This window comes from Cetorhinus maximus, chromosome 7, assembly GCF_964194155.1.
Source record: "Cetorhinus maximus chromosome 7, sCetMax3.hap1.1, whole genome shotgun sequence".
NCBI lineage: Eukaryota > Metazoa > Chordata > Chondrichthyes > Lamniformes > Cetorhinidae > Cetorhinus > Cetorhinus maximus.
This window is the reverse complement of record NC_135885.1, coordinates 135,297,106-135,317,889: the sequence shown is the minus strand read 5'-3', so window position 1 is coordinate 135,317,889 and position 20,784 is coordinate 135,297,106. Positions and strand designations below refer to the sequence as shown.

The window sequence follows — 20,784 nt, the reverse complement described above, 5'->3', positions numbered from 1 at the left end:
TGAAGCAGTCTGTGTCCAAATGCAGCAAGACCTGGACAATATCCAGGATTGGGCTGTCAAGGGGCAAGTAACATTCGTGCCACACAAGTGCGTAGACAATGACCATCTCCAAAAAGAGAGAATCTAATCATCACTCTTTGACATTCAAAGGCATTACCATTGCTGAATCCCCCACTAACAACATTCTGGGAGTTACCATTGACCAGAAACTGAACTGGAATAGCCATGTAAATACTGTAGCTACAAGAGCAGGTCAGAGGCTAGGAATCCTGCGGAAAGTAACTCACCTCCTGACTCCCCAAAGCCTGTCCACCATCTACAAGGCACAAGACAGGAGTGTGATGGAATACTCTCCACTTGCCTGGATGATTGCAGTTCCAACAACACTCAAGATGCTCAACACAGTCCAGGACAAAGCAACCTGCTTGATTGGCACCCCATCCACAAGCATTCATTCCCTGAGTCACTGATGCAGTGGCAGCAGTATGTACCTTCTACAAGATGCACTGCAGGAACTCACCAAGCCTCCTTAGACAGCACCTTACAAACCCATGACCACTACCATCTAAAAGGACAAGGGCAGCAGGTATATAGGAACACCACCACCTGCAAGTTCCTCTTTAAACCACTCACCATTCTGACTTGGAAATATATCACCGTTCCTTCACTGTTGCTGGATCAAAATCCTGGAACTCCCTCCCTAACAGCACTGTGGCTGTACCTACGTCACATGCTACAGCAGCTCAAGAGGGCAACTTATCACCACCTTCTCAAGGGCAATTAGGAATGGGCAATAAATGCTGGCCTAGCCAATGACACCCTCATCGCGTGAATGAACAAAAAATAAATTGGGCCTATACCCATTGGAGTTTAGAAGAATAAGGGTGGTATCATTGAAACATATAAAGAACCTGTGGGGACTTGATAGGATAGATATCAGGATGATATTTCCACTTGATAGGGAGATTAGAACTAGGGGAAAGTTTAAGAATAAGAGGCATCCGTTTTAAAGGCAGAGATGAGGAGAATTTATTTCTCTCAAAGGGTCATTTGTATGTAGAATTCTCTTCCCAAGAAATCAGTGGAGGCTGGAATCAAGGTTTATGGGGGCTAGAGGGTAAAGTGGAATTGAGACCACAACCAGATCAGCCATGATTTTATTGAATGGCAGAGCAGGCTCGAGGGGCTGAGTGGCCAACTCCTGCTCCTAAGTCCCTATCCCTGGTACCATTCTGGTAAATCTCTTCTGCACCCTCTCCAAGATCTTGATGCATTAATAAATGATAAGTAAAATGAATTATATATTATTGAATAATGATTTTAGGTTTTTATTCACTTTGTCAATTTTTGAAAACACTAATATATTCAGAACAGATTGTAGAAGCTGATTTTTGGTGGAAACAAACTGAACGGTTCCAGATTTAATATAAACTTATACAGAATAACAGGACCAAAAATTTATTTTGGCACAACTGCAGAAGCTAATCTACCCGAGATATCTAAGCATTTTTAATCTACCCGAGATATCTAAGCATTTGCCAATGATATTCTACCGCAGTCTTGATTAATTTATATAAAATGATAAATTTTACTTTGACTTCAAATGGGAAACAGATGTGCTTTTATAAAATTTATTCATCCTCTAATTAGCATTATTCCAACTGCTTTATTCAAGTTAGTTCCAATCTGTGCTCCTTATTAGTATTGATGTCTGGGTTTGTAGCAGTAACTTCTGATTTTTATTTTGCAGTAATTTATGATTGGTGGGTTTAAGCTTCTTGGTACCAGCGAATTTCTACTGCACTAATAGCTACTTAACTCCTTTAAAAGTTGTTCCTCATCGAAATGCATCAGATCTTATTCACACATTTTGCTTTGCTTAGTTTGCCTTTCCCCAAGGTACCGTCAACGGAAGGTCTTATAAACACAGACCGAGCTCCATCACACAACTCGTACCTGCCATTCATAACACAAGAAGCTGCATAGATCATAAACAATTCAGGTGGGATTGGCTGTATGCAGCATCACATTTCTGCACTATGCATTCTCAGATATTTTTGTTGCTGAGTTTGGGGGGGCGGGGGGCGGAGAAACTAAACTCCTCTCAGGTTGCTGTTACTGCTGTTCTCCTCTGTATTGTAAATGAGTAAAACAAATGAAGTGTGCTGCCTCAGCCACTTTCATCGGATAGATCATGGTCATATTCCCAAAGACCTTCTGTATCCTGTATGTGACACAGGTATGTCACATACCTGTGGATATGGTGAGTTCACCATTCACCAATGGTGAGTTGACAACTGGTTCATGTCCATACTCCCACTGCAAGTGCAATGTGAAGATGATGGACATTGAAAACTGGGAGATAGTCGCTAATGGCCATGACCTCTGCAGGTTGACTATTTGCAAGGGCATAGAAGGATCAAGCTGAAACGAAAAGCTCAGCCAGCTGAGAAGACGGCCCAGGGAAAACAGAGAACAGCAAATTGAGCATCTTCTCAGCCCACAGTCTTCCTCTGCAGCAGATGCAGCAGAAACTGGCATGAGTGAGGCTTGAACCACACCAGGTGATGCTTAACAGAGTTGACTACCAGGGTGCAAACTATCATCTTATGAGAAGGAAGGTTACCAAAGTGTACACTAATCATAAGGCATAAACATGACCACCCAAGTAAGAAATCAGAATGTAAAACCAATAATTAATGTAGAAAACTGATACATGAGCCCAGTAATAACTTTGCATCTTTTCTTTAAACTGCAAATGTAACATTTTAAAAACAAAAGTATGATTTCATGTTCAAGTCAGAAAGAATAGCCAGTGATGCCAAGTATATTCAGCTGCAAATTAAATTGCTGATTTTATATAAATTAATTCATTAGCAACCACTCTGCTACATCACATACCAGTTTAAAAAGTTATAAATAATGAATGATGCAGCAACACAATACATTTAATGGAAACAGTGCACCAACTGTTGCTGAAATAGCTGGCAGAGGACAAGCCACTTTTCACATGCACACATTAAGGAAATAAAGAACAAGATAAAGAAAGAACAGATTGCTACTTTCACTTCCCAAAGCGATTCAAAGGAACTAGGCACCTTTTGTAGGACTATTTTCCAAGTTTCTTTCCAAATTGAATTTTGAAGCAATAATCTATTTTCTGGTATCAAGGAAACCAATCTAGACGCAGAAATAACAAACAAAGACTGCCTATAAATTTATGCAGTAACCATTCTGCCCTTACACATCATAGCACCACATATAAAAATCAGGTACTAAAAAAAAACTAGCATTTAGCTACAACCGGTATTTGTTAAAAAAGACAAGCTTTTGAATGAGCTGTCAGCACAACCATCTTTGATTGGATCAGCCTGTGCTGGACACTGGAAGCTGCTCCAGCGTTCCCATCAGGCTGGCCTTCAGGAAACTTAAAAGGAAGTCCTACTGCTAACATCACCTTGATGAATGGAAACGATGGCAGCTGTTGGATTAATGAAGTTAGCAATTTGATGAGAAATATTTAAAAAAAGCAACTTACATTTATATAGCACCATCAACATAGAAAATATTCCAGCTCCCTGGCAGTATATTCAGGCAAAAAAACCTCTTGGTTAATAAGCCCAGCAAATTTACATACTATTAGGCAAAATGTGCACATGCATCTGGATAGTAATGGCGACTTCCTCAGGGCAGGTAAATATGGTTTAGGATATGAAATCATAATTTAAGCATATATAATTTTGGACTTTGCAGTATAGACAATATTTTAAGAGATTGCATTTGCTTACACATTTGAATTAGGCCATAAGGCTGGTATCTTCAAAGTGGAAACTCAGGTTGCCACTCAAGTTTCCTCTTCCCATTTGCCTAAAGTGAATATGCAGTTCTGTCTAGAGGTGTTGTTACAGCACAGAAACTCCTGGATTTCTCTGGTCAGTGATATTTGATGGCAGGTGTCACTTTGTTCTTTGATATATGTATTACAAAGGTGCAGGGAGTTGAGGGGAGTTATTTTGTTTTAAAAACACTCTCACTCAAGCGACAGTAAGAATTAATATCAATTTTCAGGCTCTAGAGATAGCACTTTGGGTTTTCCTCAATACTTGCTTGTTGTGAAAAGACTATATCTGATCTGAGATATTGGAGGTTGCCTAGATACACTATATCTAGTGCAGCATTTTCCTGTCTCTTCCATGAACTGTGTTACTCATTTAGGTCCTATACACAATGATGGGATGGAACTCCATAGATCTAAGCACCTAAGTTACCACCATCCAAGTCGGAGTTAAGTGATACTAAGGATTCAAAACACTTGTCAGAAAGCATGCACAGAAAGACAGAGAAGTTACATGGAAACAGGCATTCAGCCCAAGCAGTCAATATTGGCAGTTACCCTCCATGTGAGCAAATAGTTTTAATCACACTTATCGTCCCCGTTTCCATATCCTGTCAACCGCTTCCTTCATTTGCTTATCCAATCTAATCTTAAAACGATAACATAGGAGGAAATTTATATCCAACTCAGTGGCCGGGTTTGAGTTGGCTGCCCACTTTAACCCTATCCAATTTTTACTTTCCATTGACCTCAGCAAAGAGTAAAATAAGGCAGGAGTCTAAAACATGCAGTGGATCCAAAACCTGTCCAGCAGATTAGGTGAAACCCACATAGTTTCTCCTCGACAAGCAGCCAATGTACGCAAGAGTGAAAAAAAAATCTTTCATGTGGAGCCAGGAGGAGCAGAAGTACTCCTCTGAGCTCCAAGGCATTTCTGAGAGCAGGTGCCAGTCGTGATCTGGACATAACCCCTTCCCACACTCCTCCCTTTCAATTTGGGACATACCTGAAGGCTGTTACCAAGTATTTGTTGGCGGAAGATTAACGAACTTGTTCTGGAAACGCAACAGTCAGCTTGCTACAATTGTTAAAATAGGGCCCAATGCTCAAATTTTGGTTACACCTGGGGCACCTGTATAGGCATGTATTTGGTGTGAAATATATTTATAGAAACAGTTTGTGTGCAAAAACAGAAGAAATATTTAGTTTTGCAATGTGTAGCTGAAGCTGTATTTATGGAATGTTAAAAAAGAGAGGCAGCACTACAAGGGTGAAGGCCGTTTTTTTTTCAACTTTAAAGTCATTGTTATGTTTAGCTGAAGCATAAGTGGACTTTAAATACTCCAACAACTGGACAGCATAACATTTACATTGCATTTAACAAATATAAAAATGAAATCAGCTAAGATAAACCAATTAAATATAAAAATGACTCAAAAAGAACTGTTTTTATTTAGAGATGTTATAGTTACTTTGTAGATGACCGACAGATCATACTAGGTGAATCAATTAAAAAACAAACTTAAATGAAAAGGTTTATTTATTGTGTACATTTATACAAGAGTTGTTTAACTTTTACCACTGATACAAAACCATATTTAGCTTGTACAGTAACTTTAAACAAGGAGAAAAGGTATTAGAAATGGACACAAAAATTCAAGCATAAGGACGGAGTGTATTTATGCAGTCGTTTAAAAACTATGCAATGCTCACAAACCATAATCCTGGAGTGAATCTGTTAGTAGGTTGCTGCAGGAAAATCTCAATCTGCAAAAACTTTGGAGCCAGTAGAATTCTACAATCTGGATTTGTCAATTTGATAAAATTGTAACAATTGTAAATTACAATATTAATTTACAAATTGGAAATAGATTATTTTTCAGAACTAAATGGATTTAATTGAGCATTGCTTATTTTCAGAAGATTGTGATCAACTGTAAAGGTGGTAGCTGTTTATGGTTCTAAAGGGAAAAAGACAAAGCATGTTTAAATAATGTTCACATTGCCTTGCTAATGTGTAATACAGTATTAAAAAACTGTAAAAGGATCAGCTTCAGAATGATCCACACTAGTCATTATGTGCTTCGAGCTGAAGTACAATTTGCTCCCAAACAGAAAGGCCACATAAAAAAGCATAATTAGGATTAGTATCAATATCAATCATGGTCAAACTTAAAATTGGCATTTCCAGCCACATAATCCAAGTTAAATTATGCTGTCAAAGGTTTAGTAATTGGCCTCCTGCAAGTGGTCAGTGCTTTTCACATCTTTCCTTTTTGACTCAACAATGCACATTTTAAATACAGGTTAGCAAATTCATTGTGTTTCTTTATAGCAAGCATATGCATGTCAACATCAGACTACTCCAGCATGTGGGAATTACCATTCTATGATATAAAAATGATTTTGTTTTTTGCCAGTTCTGTACATTTTTTATCTCAATGATTTTCAGTGCGACCTGATACAGGCATCAAGTTGGGAGCGCCATCACAAAGCTGATGTCAGCCAGTCATATTCTCAGCAGCCTAAGGAAAAGAAATAATGTCCAAATTAAATTTAGTGCAGGTTCTTCAGTTCACACACATGATGCTAAAAATGTGGAAAGTTTCTTTTGAGATCTCCTCTTGGCCTATATTTTATATGTATAGTATATAATTCTATACATTATAAGTGCTGAAACACATTTTACAGTAATAAAGACAGATCAGAGATTGGTCAGTGGTCACTAAAAAATGCTTCTATAGTATACAGTAGGTACATTTGAGATAACAAGCTTTAGTCATACAATCTTCTTCTGTTCCATGCCTTAAGAGGGCATTGGCAACTGTGGACTTCTTGGTCCATGGTTATGCTTGGCAACATACTGCAGTGGTCTGCATTGCCTTCTGCAGAAACATGCCTGACCAGGAATCTCTCTCACTCTTAACACCTGCCACTGGTGCATTTTGGAAGAATTTACAAGTTGATACTCAACCAGTTTGGCTACATTATGAACACACCCTCCTTGGCTATCAAGTCCTGGACTGGGACTGATAACTGGAGCTTTAGCTCAGAGGCAGGGATGCTACCCACTGCACCACAAGACCTCCCTGGAATGCAACTTCTGGGTGGATGTGTTTAGTACCCAAAGCTAGTCTCTACACATGTTTTATATAAATTAATTTGTCCACAAAGTAAAATGACTGTACAACCCTTTTGCTTTTGAAAACATTCCCCACCCCCACATCCTTATACCACGTTTCATTTGTCAAAGACTGTTCCTTTATAGAAAGGATATTGTGCTTAGTACTCTCCTGTCCCTACTGCAGTGGATCACAGACACCAGGACTACAATGCATCTCTTCTATGCCCTATGCTGGACACTCATGCATCATTTCTTTAAATTTGGGTTCAGTCCCATTAAAGACATGGCTACACTGCGTATATTTTATAAATAAATGTAATCTTTATGAAAGACTTCATGTTTGCTAGCAGTGTGCCACATTGAGCATAGCAGAAGAGGACAAAGAATTTTACAGCACAGAAACAAGTAATTTGGCCTAACTTGTCTATGTCAGTGTTTGCACTCCACACAAGCCTCATCTCAACTTATCAGCATAACCTATTTTATCCTCAGACTTAACTAAGCTTCTCCTTGGCTGCATCAATGCTATTTGCCTCAACTACCCCACGCAATAGCCTGTTCCACATTCTAACCATCCTCTGGGTCCAAATATTTTTCCTGATGGGCACTATCTTATATTTATGGTCCTTAGTTTTGGATTCCCCGTTGAGTAAAATCAGTCTCTCCACGTCTACCTTTTCAAGCCAGTATATAATGTTAAAGACCTCTATCAGGTCACCCCTCAGTTTTCTTGGGAAAAAAAAGCACCACTTGGTTCAGTTTCCCCTGATAGTTACAAACCTGTAAGTTCCAGTATCATTCTTAAAAATATTTTTTGCACCATCTCTACTGCCTCTAAATCCTTTTGTAATATGAAGACCAGAACTATGCACAAGGTCTAAATAAGGTTCCGTACAAGTTTAAATTTCTAATTTTCGATTTGATTTTTCTAGAAATAAACACTTACTTTAAAAAAAAATGCAAACAAAAAGCCTCATTAACCAGCGTCACTACTTTTAATGATGTGAATTTGTAATCCTGGAACTCTTTGCTCCTTATTCTCATTTTAAGACTAAATTCCCAAGGAATACGTGACCTCATTCCCATTATCCAAATGTATCTAATTTAGACACCCGTACTACAAGATTACGGATATCTTGTATTCTGCCGCGTTCTTCCCAAGGCTGAATTATACCCAACCACAGATTTTGTGTTACTGCAAATTTTGAAACTATACTTCCAATTCCCAAATCATTTACCATATGCAAATGGTGAACAATGATCCCAGCAGCAATCACCGTGGAACACCACTTCACATCTTCGGCCAGACTGAGTAAATACTTATCCCTACTCGGTTTTCTGTTTTGTAAGTAGCTTGCTTTACATTCTGTTATGGCACAGCGGATGGTAAATGTTGAGCTGCTCAAATCCCAGAGGGACAGTTGAAACAGCTGCCATAGCTGATTTTAAGATTTGTATTTTTATTTTGAGATGCGTTCATTGAATTCAGTAGTAATAAGTCCACTGAGGCTTAGAGGTTTTTTACTTAACTAAATTAAACATTTATTAATAAAATAAATGATTTTAAGCAAATACATAGGTCTAAAAATTACTACTATGATAACTCCAAGCACCCCTAATTAATCTGATTCCCAGTTACACCCGTTAAGGCAACAGTAAAATGACAGATTTCAACAGACCCAAGCAAAGCACACAATACCCTGGACAGTGATATTCAAAGTGAATTGTCTTAGCTTCAGTTCCTGTATTCAGCAGTTTGGTACATAGAGGCTGGAGACTTTTCACACTTGTTCGATCTTAGAATGCCTTCTTTCCTTCCATACAACCTCATCTCCCGTATACATGTTTCTCCCTTTTCAATGTAAATCCCATTGTTCCAATATGTCTTAACAACATTACTTTTCCCATAATATAAATTTTTCATAGTACTCATACTATCAGTAATCTTTGGGAAAAATAAACACAGTTTGGCTTAACCTCTTATGGCTAGATATAACATCCCATCATCTGTCTGAAATTCAAACTACTGTTTTACCTAAAACTGAAAATGTTCCTCATACCTCACATCCTAAAATTTCAGCCATGTTTACGTATTTAGCATTTCAAACCTAGCTTCTCTTTGGATAGCCCAAAAGCTCCAGACCAGCTGTCTGCAATTCAATTAAAACCCCCAGACACAACCTCACACAGGGAAACTAATCCAAACCCCACAATTAACCTACCTTTACAATAAATCACAATAATATTATGAAAATTATTATCTTTTCATGACAATTTGGTTATTTTTTCTAACTCCACATTTTCTGGCCTAATTAGGCAGAGTCTTCAATGTAGTAGCTCACAGTGCTGAGGTGGTCATTTAGTTATTTCTGCTTGTGCTTGCTCTTAGAATAAAAGGAGTGGGACTTTCTCCCTTCAAGCATGTTTCTAATTTCCTTTTGAAAGTTACTACTGAATCTGTTTCCACTGCCCTTTCAGGTACTGCATTCCAGATCATTAAGTGCTGCATAAAACCGCTGACCACACTTTCACCAATGGCCTTCAACCTTTCAAACTGAGCTGACCTTTATTCTGCTATTAACACCAGCTCTGAACCTATGCTTTGTTTCTTCACTACAACCATTACCACTCCCTTTGCCTTTTGCACCATGACATCGTTGGCATTTAATTGCCACCACCCTCTAATCTATCCCCAGCTTTCCCTTTGTTCCGCCAGCACATCCTTTCCTTTTCTTAACAGCATAAAACCCATTGCATTTCTATCCCTCTTCAGTTGTGAAGAATCATCATATTGGACTCGAAACGTTAACTCTTGTTTCTCACGCCACAGATGCTGCCAGACCTGCTGAATTTTTCTAGCATTTTCTATTTCAGATTTCCAGCATCTGCAGTATTGTGCTTTTATGTTATTGACCTTAAATTTATGTCTCCTAGTTAACAATTCTGCTGGCAATGGAAACAGTTTTCCTTATTGACTTCATCAAAACCATTCATAATTTGAACACCTCTTAAATCTCCTCTCACTTTCCCTGCTCAAAAGCCTACCGAATTACCTTTACCTACGCTTAAGAGTTCAATAAGTTTGTTCAAGTCGACCTTATCTTTTGAAATCAATACTGACTATACTTTGTGACAATTTTCGTTTCTAGATTCAAGTACCAGTCACTTCTGCTCACAGGAGTCAATTATTGTTCAATCATGTGAATCTGCTAATCCTAAATTTGGTTACTATTCAGTTCTTAGGAAACTGCCAACTTACAGGTCTGCGAATCTCATTCTGTAGTCCCGTATTTCAGTGCAAGGATGTACCCTATTTGTAATTCCAACCTTGGCACTCTGCTTTTCTTCTAACCACATATTCTACATCCTTATTCACTCAAAAAAAATTCATATAAAGCATTTCCTTACTTGGAACCATATAACAGTAATTAACTGCTGACTAGTAACTCCAAGATATTGTGGCTTAGGAATATCATGTTTGATAAGTAACTCTTACAAAACAAAAGCCTATCAACACTAAACTAGCAAGTTCACTCATCCACCAAATCATCTGTAGGATTTCTGCTACCCTAGTTAATCGTTTCCATACTACCAGCTACAGGTTTTATATCTATTGTCCACCACATAGGTTTCTGTCATGGCAAAATGCAGGTTCTCATGGTGTAAAAGACATCATCCTCCATAAGGATAAAGCAAACTGGTATAAAGGGCTGAAAGGCTTTGCTGAAAAACTCTGATTCTATGTAACATGCGTCAGATTTTATTGCACATCAATTTTTCTTACTTTGAGAGAGTCAGTAGCCTTGCGCAGCTCCTTAATCACTGAAGCCAAGGCCTCGGGATTGATTCCTTGTTCGCAAAGGCGGACACAAATTGAAAGAGACTCCATATCAAGACCAGTATTCAGCAATCGCGAAATTTCCAGAAGAACTGGAAGAAACACAATTAAATTGATAGTATTTGATAGTAACAAGTAAAAGTTACTTGCATTTGCATAGCATCTCTCACAACCTTGTGTCCCAAAAGTGCTTTACAACCAATAAAACATTTCTGAATTATTTCTGAACTATAAAAAAAAAGGTAGGAATTACATAAGGCAATTCACACAGCAAGATCCTATAGGCTGCAATGTAACAACAACCGGATAATGTTTTAGGGATAAATATTGGCCAGGATACTGGGGAAATACCCCAGCTCTTCTTCAAATTAATGCCACGGGATCTTCATAGCCACCAGACAAGGCCTCAATTTAACATCTCATCTGAAAAACATGGTGCTTAAGATTCGATGCTCAAATCTCTGGAGTGGGACTCTGATGCAAGAGTGCTTCCCTGCCCACAAATAATTAGAAGAGAACAAAAGAGTTCATACTCAGTTGCTTACAAATCAACTTCATGAAATAAGGTGCCACTGTTTTATAATGAGCCATAACTTCCGTGCAGTGGCAATCAACGTCCGATTGCCACTCTGCTCCTTACTTACTTACACTATAATGCAGCCACACCTTTCGTAACTGACCTTCCAGCTCTGGCTGGGGGAGAATGTGCAGTGCAGCAGGTCCCCGAGGCCTTCTGTTGAATGTCCCAGCCAATCTTGAGAAGCCAGAGGGAAAGTAGGCATATAAGGTAAGTGGGTCAGATGAGTCAGGGGTCATTGTGTGGTCAGCAGAGATGAGGGTCGGGTGGTCAGTGGCGTGGGTTGGGGAGGGTGGGAGTGAGTCGAGTCGGGACTGTTCTAACTATTCCTGTAAGGCAAATCGGAACTGAAGCATGCGGTTTAAATCAGAATATCAGATGGTTCCTAGTGCAAGCTAATCACCATGTGGAAGTTTGAACTTCTCCGGGAATTGCAGTGAGGGGACTTTATGGGGGTGGGGGCAGACCTTTATTACCCCGCCATACAAGAATCTATATTTCAAAATTTTCTAAAACACAAACAAGCCTCAAGATTTCTGTTTAAGAGCATTCCCTAGCTCCTCATTGATGGTCTACTTGTGGCACCATCACCTAGGTACATTAGTTTCCTCTTGAGGTCCATGCAATACCAAACTCAAGAATTAATTAGTTCACACAATACCACGCAGGAGTGAAAAGATTGTACTACCAGGCACCATTTTAAACCAGCAATGAAATAACCAGCAGGGACTGGAGTCAGAGTTTGAACCAAGTTGCCTCGTATGCATGTAGAAAGGTTCGTTAGCCCACCCAATTCATAAGAAAAAATGACACACTGAAAGCACTTCTAATAAATACATCCTGGGTACTTTCCCTCCACCAACAGTTATTATATTGAAAAGGAGCAATACCAAAGGAGCGGGCTAGGAGCCAGACATGCTGAAGCTGGAGATAATTTTTTTATTTTTCTTTTTGGGGGTGGGGGGGGTGGGGGTGTGTGTGTGGTGTGGTGAGTAAAAGGGCTGAACAATAGGGTGCGGGGAAGATAAGGCGATAAATCAGCCTTCTCATCTGAAACTTGTTCATACAGATGCAGGTTTGAGCTGTTTGGAGTCAGAGCGAGATAAATTTCCATTCCTCTGATTCAGTTTCCTTTTCTTCTCAAAACTTACCACACAGGCCCCCAACACAAAAGGTTGGATAAGCCTGTTCTAGCTATTTCATTTCAAGCTTTTTGTGCTTGGTTTCAAATCCCTTCATGGCCTTATCTCATCTAATTTCACTAATCTTGTCTAGGCATTTAATCCCACATGTTCCACAAATATACACATTCCATTCCACCATCAAGAACAGTATTTTCTATTGTATAATACGCTATCATAATGCTAATTCAGCATTGGAGTACTTTACTCCAAAATCATTGGATATTCAGAAAAACAGTAATACTGCTTCCAGCATTTTAGGTCCAGGGTACTTTGCTTCTACCAACAGTTATTGTTGAATTGGCATAGGAGAAGTCCAATTGCTGTAATATAACTCACCTCCAGTTTCTTTGTTGACCAAATGGTAAGGAAAGCAGATAGCACAGACAGAAAAAAGTTTACCTCAAGGCAGTGTTCTTGCAACCATGCTGGTCAATATTTATGCCAACAACCAACCCATTCATCCACATATTGGAAATGCCCTCTAAGCCAAGGACCTGTGCATCTCAGGATCAATCGTTTGACACAGTAGAGAAGTCCCTTGACCATGCAATAACTGAGTCAATCAACTGCTGTGAGTAATCATCTGCAGGCCAAACCTGAAGACTCAGGTTCATCTTCAAAAGATAGATGCAAAGGAAAGTTAACTTATTTTGCTTTAAGAGAACAGTGGCACACCATTTTAAGCCAGTTTATCTTGGTCTAATGTTAGATCATATTCAAAGCTCCACCAATCATGTCAAAAGCAAAAGAGGCAGCCAGAAACAACATCTTCTGGAAGCTGGCCAACTCTAAAATGGGGCAAAGTGACCGGCTGCCCTTGCCCTGTACTACTCAGTTGACTCACCACAGCCTGCAGAGCTATTACTGACTGCCTGAAACCTACTATAGTAGATTATCTGTACCTGCTTGCTGGCATTGCTCCACTTGTCATAAGGAGGCAAGTTACATCAAGAATAGAAAGGACAAAGCAGACCAGTAAACCTAGTCATCCTCTCTTCCAGAAAGAGCCAACAACAATGAGGCTCAAGCCAAGAGGCAGTTTCTTACATGCTGTCCAGCCCCTAGACTGTAACCTTCATAGTTGCTGCTTGCCATTGGTCAACACATCTATAGGCGAAGGCACACAAGTTGCCTATCTAGAGGAATCCCTCCCACCAGGAGTCACCGAGACATGGCCGACTTGGCTGCATCTCAGTCAGGGCTGGCGCTGCCACTACAAGGTCCAGATGCAGAAGTGGGGACACAGCCTAATTAATTCTGTTGACTGTTACTGTGAAGAGGCATCCCAAATGATGAAACATAACCTAGAATACCCTCTGCTACGAGAAGCTCTGAAGGTCTTCAACTCTCAAGCCAAAACCTGCACAAAACAGTGGTGAGGGAAGGTGTAACGACATGACGAGATGATGATCTCACCTCCCTACATGCAAAATAATCCCATTTCTCACACGAAGCATGGAACCTTAGTACAAGTAACAGCAGTTAGTACACAATATCTGTACACAACATCCTATCATTTCAGTCAATCTGAAGAAGCATAATGCAATTAAATTAAAAGCTACATTAGGGGAGCAATTAACAAATGTTGATGTAGAAATCAAAAGCTTTAAAATAATTGAATGCTTCAGATGTTTGAGTGAAGAAACAAAACTGCAATTTAAGTTCACAGTATGCGTTACTTTTCAAGGTGCATTTATAACAAAGTGGTTTGTTTATCATGATTACAAATATATTGATTATCCCATCAAATTCAAGCCCTTGAAGAACATACCTAAAATATACGTGCAGCAATTTATTAAAACTGATCTTTAATTCAGTTTTGGGGGTGGGAGAATAGAGAGAGAAAACGATGATCCAAAAGTATAAACCAAAAGAAACATGGTGCAAAGAGAAACATCAGACTTGGAAACTGGAACCTGGAACCAACTTCTGCTTTTCTCAATAGTGAAGAAGAAGAATGATATGCTACACAGTGTGACACTTGGATGGTTAAATTGAATCTGCTAAAGTTAACAGAAATTCTTCCACCGTTATTACCTGCATGAATATGTTGCGATCGAGGACATGCCTCCTCACTAATGGGGTGAAACTATGCTGTGCAGTAATGGAAACACACTAATCTAAGAAATACATTTGCCCCATTTTAACAAAGGCATCAATTGGCTCCTTCTAATATGCTCGCTGCCACATGGCCATAATGTGTTCCATAAAAACAACCCAGGGCTTGCACTCACTGCTTTTGTAAACCATAATCACGAGGTTCTGCTGTGAAATTGATTACTGGAGGCCCTATTGCATTTGAGGAATGAGGTAATTGTTAAGAAACTGCAAGTAAATACAAATTAGTGATGAATCACAGAACAATACGTTCAACACGCAATATGTGGTATTATACAGGATGTAACCACAGGTTTGTCAAATATGGTGGATAATTTTAGATTCATTAACTTCTACATATATCTAATCCACACTGGCACTTTTATAAAAATTGCTTATATCAAACAAGGGATTGTTGAGTCATAATGACTCGCTGTGAGCCACATTACATATATTTAAAAATAAAGTGTGATGTGTGACATTCAAACATTAGGAGCCAATAACTACTGCAATTTTAAGTCTGAAGTGATTTGGACAGTGTTTTATGAAACTATCAGGCATGCCATAACACTGAGTTGGAAGATCTACTGTCTTTTAACGACAGGATCATTGTACCATATAATACCCATTGTTTTGTACAAGATAAATACAAGAACAATTATAGAATTAAATAAGAATCAGTATTCCTTCACGTTGAATACTACTTGAAAGAAGCACTGAGGATGGCAAGGACACAGAATGTACTCTGGGTGGGGGACTTCAATTTCCATCACCAAGAGTGGCTCAGTAGCTGACCAAGCCCTAAAAGGACAGAGCTGCTAGACTGGACCTGCGGCAGGGGAATTGACAAGAGGGAAAAACCTACTTGACCTAGTCCCCACCAATCTACCTGTCACAGATACATCTGTCAATGAGAGTATTGGTAGGAGTGACTATCGCACCTTGCAGAGATAAAGTCCCAACCTCACATTGAGAATATCCTCCATCGTGTTGAATGGCAGTGCCACCATGCCAAAGGGAGAGATTTCAAACAGATCTATCAACTCAATACTGGGCATCCACAAAGCACTATGGGCCATCAGCAGCACAGAATTGTATTCAACCGCAATATGTAACCTCATGGCCTGGCATATCCCCCACTACCATCAGGTCATGCTATCAATTCTGGTTCAATGAACATTGCAGGACATGCCAGTAGTGGTATCAGGCATACCTAAAAAAAGAGAAGTCAACCTGGTGAAGCTACAACACAGGACTACCTGCGTGCCAAACAGCCTAACTGGCATGTTAAAGACAGGGCTAAACAATTCCACAACCAATGGATCAGATCTAAGCTCTGCAGTCCTGCCACATCCAGTTGTGAATGGTGGTGGACAATTAAACAACGAACTGGTGGAGGCAGCTCCATAAATATCCCCATCCTCAATGATGGCGGAGTCCAATACATCCATGCAAAAGGCAAAGCTGAAGCATTTGCAAGCATCTTCAGCCAGAAATGCTGAGTGAATGATCCATCTCTGCCTCCTCCAGAGGTCTCCAACATCACAGATGCCCGCTTTCAGCCAATTCAATTCAATCCACATATCATCAAGAAATGGCTGAAGACACTGGATACTGCAAAGGCTATGGGCCCTGACAACATTCCAGCAATAGTACTGCACACTTGTGCTCCAGAAATAGCCATGCCCCTAGCCAAGCTATTCCAGTACAGCTAACACTGGCGTCTACCCGGCAATGTGGAAAACTGCCCAATTATGTCCTGCCCACAAAAAGCAGGACAAAAATCAAACCTGGCCAATCACCACCCGTCTACTCCTGACATCAGAAAAGTGATGCAAGGTGTTGTCGACACTTAATTCAAGTGGTACTTACACTTACTCAGCAATAATCTGCTCAATGAAGCTCAGTTTGGGTTAAACCAGGGCCACTCAGCTCCTGACCTCATTACAGCTTTAGTCCAAACATCAAAAGAGCTGAGGGGAGGTGAGAGTGACTGCCCTTGATATCAAGGCAGCATTTGACCGAGTGTGGCGTCAAGGAGCCCTAGCAAAACTGGAGTCAATGGGAATCAGGGGGAAAACTCTCCGCTGGTTGTTGGAGTCATACCTAGCACAAAAAAAAAGTATAGCTGTAGTTGTTGGAGGTCCATCATTTCAGTCCCAGGAAATTGCTGTACGAGCTCTCAAGGTCTTATGCCCAACCAGCTTCAGCTGTTTCAATGACCTTCCCTCCATTGTAAGGTCAGAAGTGGGGATGTTCGCTAATGATTGCACTATATTCGGCACCATTCACAACTCCTCAGATACTGAAACAGTCAGTGCAGCAGACCTGAATAACATTCAGGCATGGGCTGATTTGCATCACACAAGTGCTAGGCAATCTACAAGAGGGAATCTAACCATCTCCCCATGACATTCAATGGCATTACCACCACCAAATCCCACACAATCTACATCCTGGGGGGTTACCATTGGCCAGAAACTGAACTGGACCAGCCACATAATTACTGTGGCTACAAAAGCAGGTCAGAGGCTAGGGAATTCTGCAGCAAGTAACTCACCTCCTGACTCCCCAAAGCCTGTCTGCCTTCCACAAGGCACAAATCAGGAGCGTGATGAAATACTCCCCACTTGCCTGGATGAGAGCAGCTTCAAAATCATTCAAGAAGCTTGACACCATCCAGGACAAAGCAGCCCACTTGCCTGGCACCTTGTCCACCATTGGCGCACAGGGACAGCAGTGTATACCATCTACAAAAAGCACTGCAGCAACTCGCCGACAATTCTTTGACAGCACCTCCCAAAACCACAACTTCTACCACCTAGAAGGACAAGAACAGCAGATGCATAAGAACACAACCATCTGCAAGTTCCCCTCCAAGTCACACACTGTCCAGAATTGGAACTATATTGGATGTTCCTTCACTCATAACCCAGTGCTGGGTCAAAATCCTGGAACTCCCATCCTAACAGCACTGTGGGTGTCCCTACACAACATGGACTGCCGTGATTTATGGTGACAACTCATTATTATCTTCAAGGACAATTAGAGGTGGCAATAAATGCTTGCCTAGCCAGCTACATCCACATCCTATGAAAGAATAAAAGAAAATACAAAGATGAATGGATCTTATGGTTTTTTAAAAAAGTTTTAAAACACTGTTCAATAAGTTACCATTTCCTTCTCTCAGGCGCAGGGAGGGGGAAATGCTGAGCCAGCAACTTGTTCAGAATTCAACCATCTGTGGTGCCCTGTCCAATTTGCAGGGGAACCTTAAAAGGGGTGCCCACCGGAACCCTAGCAAACACTCCGTCTTACTTGGCTCGCTGTGCTCCAGCTCTGAAGAAAAATACCAGCCGAGTACTCTGCCTCCATAACAACAAAAATCTGTAACTGACCAACAAACACACCTTTCCTCACAAGGCAAGGAAGAAAGGAGACTGGGGAATCAGGCACATACTACTCAGCCAATGACTGCTGTTGCTCTGGTATTCTCCAAGGCAGCTAATCAGCAGTGGCAATGGGTGGGATCAGGAAGGGCCAGACGTGCAAAGCAAACAATTATGGAGAGGGGGAAGTGGATGTCAGAAAAATCAGATAAGGCTGCAAATTTTGCCCAAGTCAAAAAAGTCTCATCCCTGTCTTTATATAATTTCATGACTTTTTATTATCTTTGTGTTTTTTTGGAAAGTTCCATGACTTTTCCAGAGTCATTTACAAATTGTGTGACTTTTTCAGGTTTTCCATCACCCGCAGGAAACCTGGAGTCGAAGGATCACCCAATCCAAGGCCTTCCACTGGTTGTTCTCACCAGCACTGACATGACAAGGTGTGTCCAGATAGAAGTCAAGAGCAAGGAAGTGGAGCATGAAGCTATGGCGATGACTACTGATGGGAGTTTTGGGGCTCCATGTCAAAGGGGAGCTGATCAAGAAAGAGACATCAAATGGCATGGGTCCACATTTTTGAACATAGTTAGTCTTGTCAGGATCAAGTATTACTGTTCATGCCTAGATTTCTAAATGTCCTGCTGCATCCATTCTGCATTCTGGCAGCTGGTGTCAGCCAAGTTCACTCTGCTGACGTCCACTATCTCCACGACCTAGAGCACCTTTGCAGCTGGGTTCTCTCCCCTCTGCTAGCCACACGTTGCTGGTGTGAACCCCAAAGAAATGGCTGAAGCAAGAAGACAACTGTCTAATGCTTGTTGGGGAAGTTTGGAAAGGGAGTGTAGCAAAGAGCTGTTCAGAGCAGTGTTCCAGAATCTAATCTGAATCTGACAGAAGATAAACAACACTCCATTGATGCCTGCATTCTTTGTAAAAGAGAGTTGCCTGTTATGGTTCAGGCTATGCTTCAGGCACAAAAAGTTTTATTAGCACGCACCATTTGCATCAGCTGTGGCTATACCATAACACGCTACCTGAGGCCAGCAGTTAAGTCCCAGCTCCAAGAGTGTTCAGGGCAAAAACCTAGGCTGACACTGCAGTGAGGGAGCATTGTACTGTTGACTGGCACCCCATCCACAAACAAGCTGAGAGAGTGGGCAAATGCATGGCAGATGCAGTATAATGTGGATAAATGTAAGGTTATCCACTTTGGTAGCAAAAACAGGAAGGCAGATTATTATCTAAATGGCTATAAATTGAGAGAGGGGAATGTGCAACGAGACCTGTGTGCCCTCGTACAGCAGTCGCTGAAGATAAGCATGCAGGTGCAGCAGGCGGTAAACAAGGCAAATGGTATGCTGGCCTTCATAGCGAGAGGATTCGAGTACAGGAGCAGGGATGTCTTGCTGCAATTATACAGGGCCTTAGTGAGACCACACCTGGAATATCATGTGCAGTTTTGGTCTCCTTATCTGAGGAAGGATGTACTTGCTATAGAGGGAGTGCAACGAAGGTTTACCAGACTGATTCCTGGGATGACGGGACTGACATATGAGGAGAGATTGAGTCGGTTAGGATTATACTCGCTGGAGTTCAGAAGAATGACAGGGGATCTCTAGAAACCTAGAAAATTCTAACAGGACTAGACAGGATAGATGCAGTGAGGATGTTCCTGATAGTGGGGGGAGTCCAGAACCAGGGGTCACAGTCTGAGGATACGGGGTAGACCATTTAGGATTGAGAGGAGGAGAAATTTCTTCACCCAGGGAGTGGTGAGCCTGTGGAATTCGCTACCACAGAAAGTAGTTGAGCCCAAAACATTGTATGTTTTCAAGGAGGAGTTAGATATAGCTCTTGGGGCTAAGGGGGTCAAGGGATATGGGGAGAAATCAGGAGCAGGCTATTGAGCTGGATGATCAGCCATGATCATAATGAATGGAGGAGCAGGCTCGAAGGGCCGAACGGCCTACTCCTGCTCCTAGTTTCTACGTTGCTATTCACTCCCTCCTCCACCATCGCCGCCACACAGTAGCAGCAGCAGTGTGTGTACCATGTACGAGATGCACTGCAGCAACTCACCAAGGCTCCTTAGGCAGCACCTTTCAAACCCACGGCCACTACCACCCAGAAGGACAAGGGCAGCAGATAGGTGGGAAGATCAGCACCTGGAGGCTCCCCTCCAAACCACTCCCCATCCTGGTCTGGAAACATATCGGCCGTTCCTTCACTGTCGCTGGGTCAAAATCCTGGGACTCCCTCCCTGACAGCACTGTGGGTGTACCTACGCCACATGGACTGCAGTGGTTCAAGAAGGCAGCTCACCATCACCACCAACCACCTTTTCAAGGGCAATTAGGGATGGGCAATAAATGCTGGCCCAGCCAGTGATGCCCATATCCCATAAAAGTTTCTGGGTCCCAAGACAAATAAGGAAAAGGTGCAGAAGAGACAGACAAAGACTCACCGTCCATCGTCTCCCTCACCGCGTTCAAATTGCCAGCATTCGCCATTTCTCCACCTATTCACCCGCCCGCTAAAGTACAACTTAAAAATATTATAAAATTCAACAGACGAAGGGGACCTGCTTCAATCGACTGACATTATCCCCCGGGCGTGAGGGCGAAAAAAAAAATAACGACAATCCGTTTTCTCCTCCTTCGTCCCGCCTTCCCGTTTTCTGTGCGCTTTTGGGGGGGTTTCAATAAAGTTTATTGTCAGAGCGGCCGTTAGGGTTTGAATC

General features: G+C 41.2%; 1 protein-coding gene across 1 annotated transcript; it reads right to left on the bottom strand.

Moving 5' to 3' along the window:
- Nucleotides 1-5,357: 5,357 nt before the first annotated feature.
- On the bottom strand, nucleotides 5,358-20,727 carry mzt1 (mitotic spindle organizing protein 1). The gene is made up of 3 exons (XM_078545999.1): nucleotides 20,509-20,727; nucleotides 10,744-10,889; nucleotides 5,358-6,360 (listed from the first exon to the last, which is right to left on the bottom strand). The coding sequence occupies exons 1-3, from the start codon at nucleotides 20,552-20,554 to the stop codon at nucleotides 6,337-6,339; spliced, it is 216 nt and encodes a 71-aa protein (XP_078402125.1). The 5' UTR covers nucleotides 20,555-20,727; the 3' UTR covers nucleotides 5,358-6,336.
- Between the last annotated feature and the right edge of the window lie 57 nt (nucleotides 20,728-20,784).

What these genes read in the sequence shown, in the direction of transcription:
- mzt1 (XM_078545999.1), bottom strand. Translation starts at nt 20,554, where the DNA reads ATGGCGAATGCTGGCAATTTGAACGCGGTGAGGGAGACGATGGACG. An exon ending in GGTGAGGGAGACGATGGACG is followed by an intron (nt 10,890 to 20,508) that starts GTGAGTCTTTGT and finishes TGTTTCTTCCAG; the next exon opens with TTCTTCTGGAAATTTCGCGA. An exon ending in AGGCTACTGACTCTCTCAAA is followed by an intron (nt 6,361 to 10,743) that starts GTAAGAAAAATT and finishes TCTTTTCCTTAG; the next exon opens with GCTGCTGAGAATATGACTGG.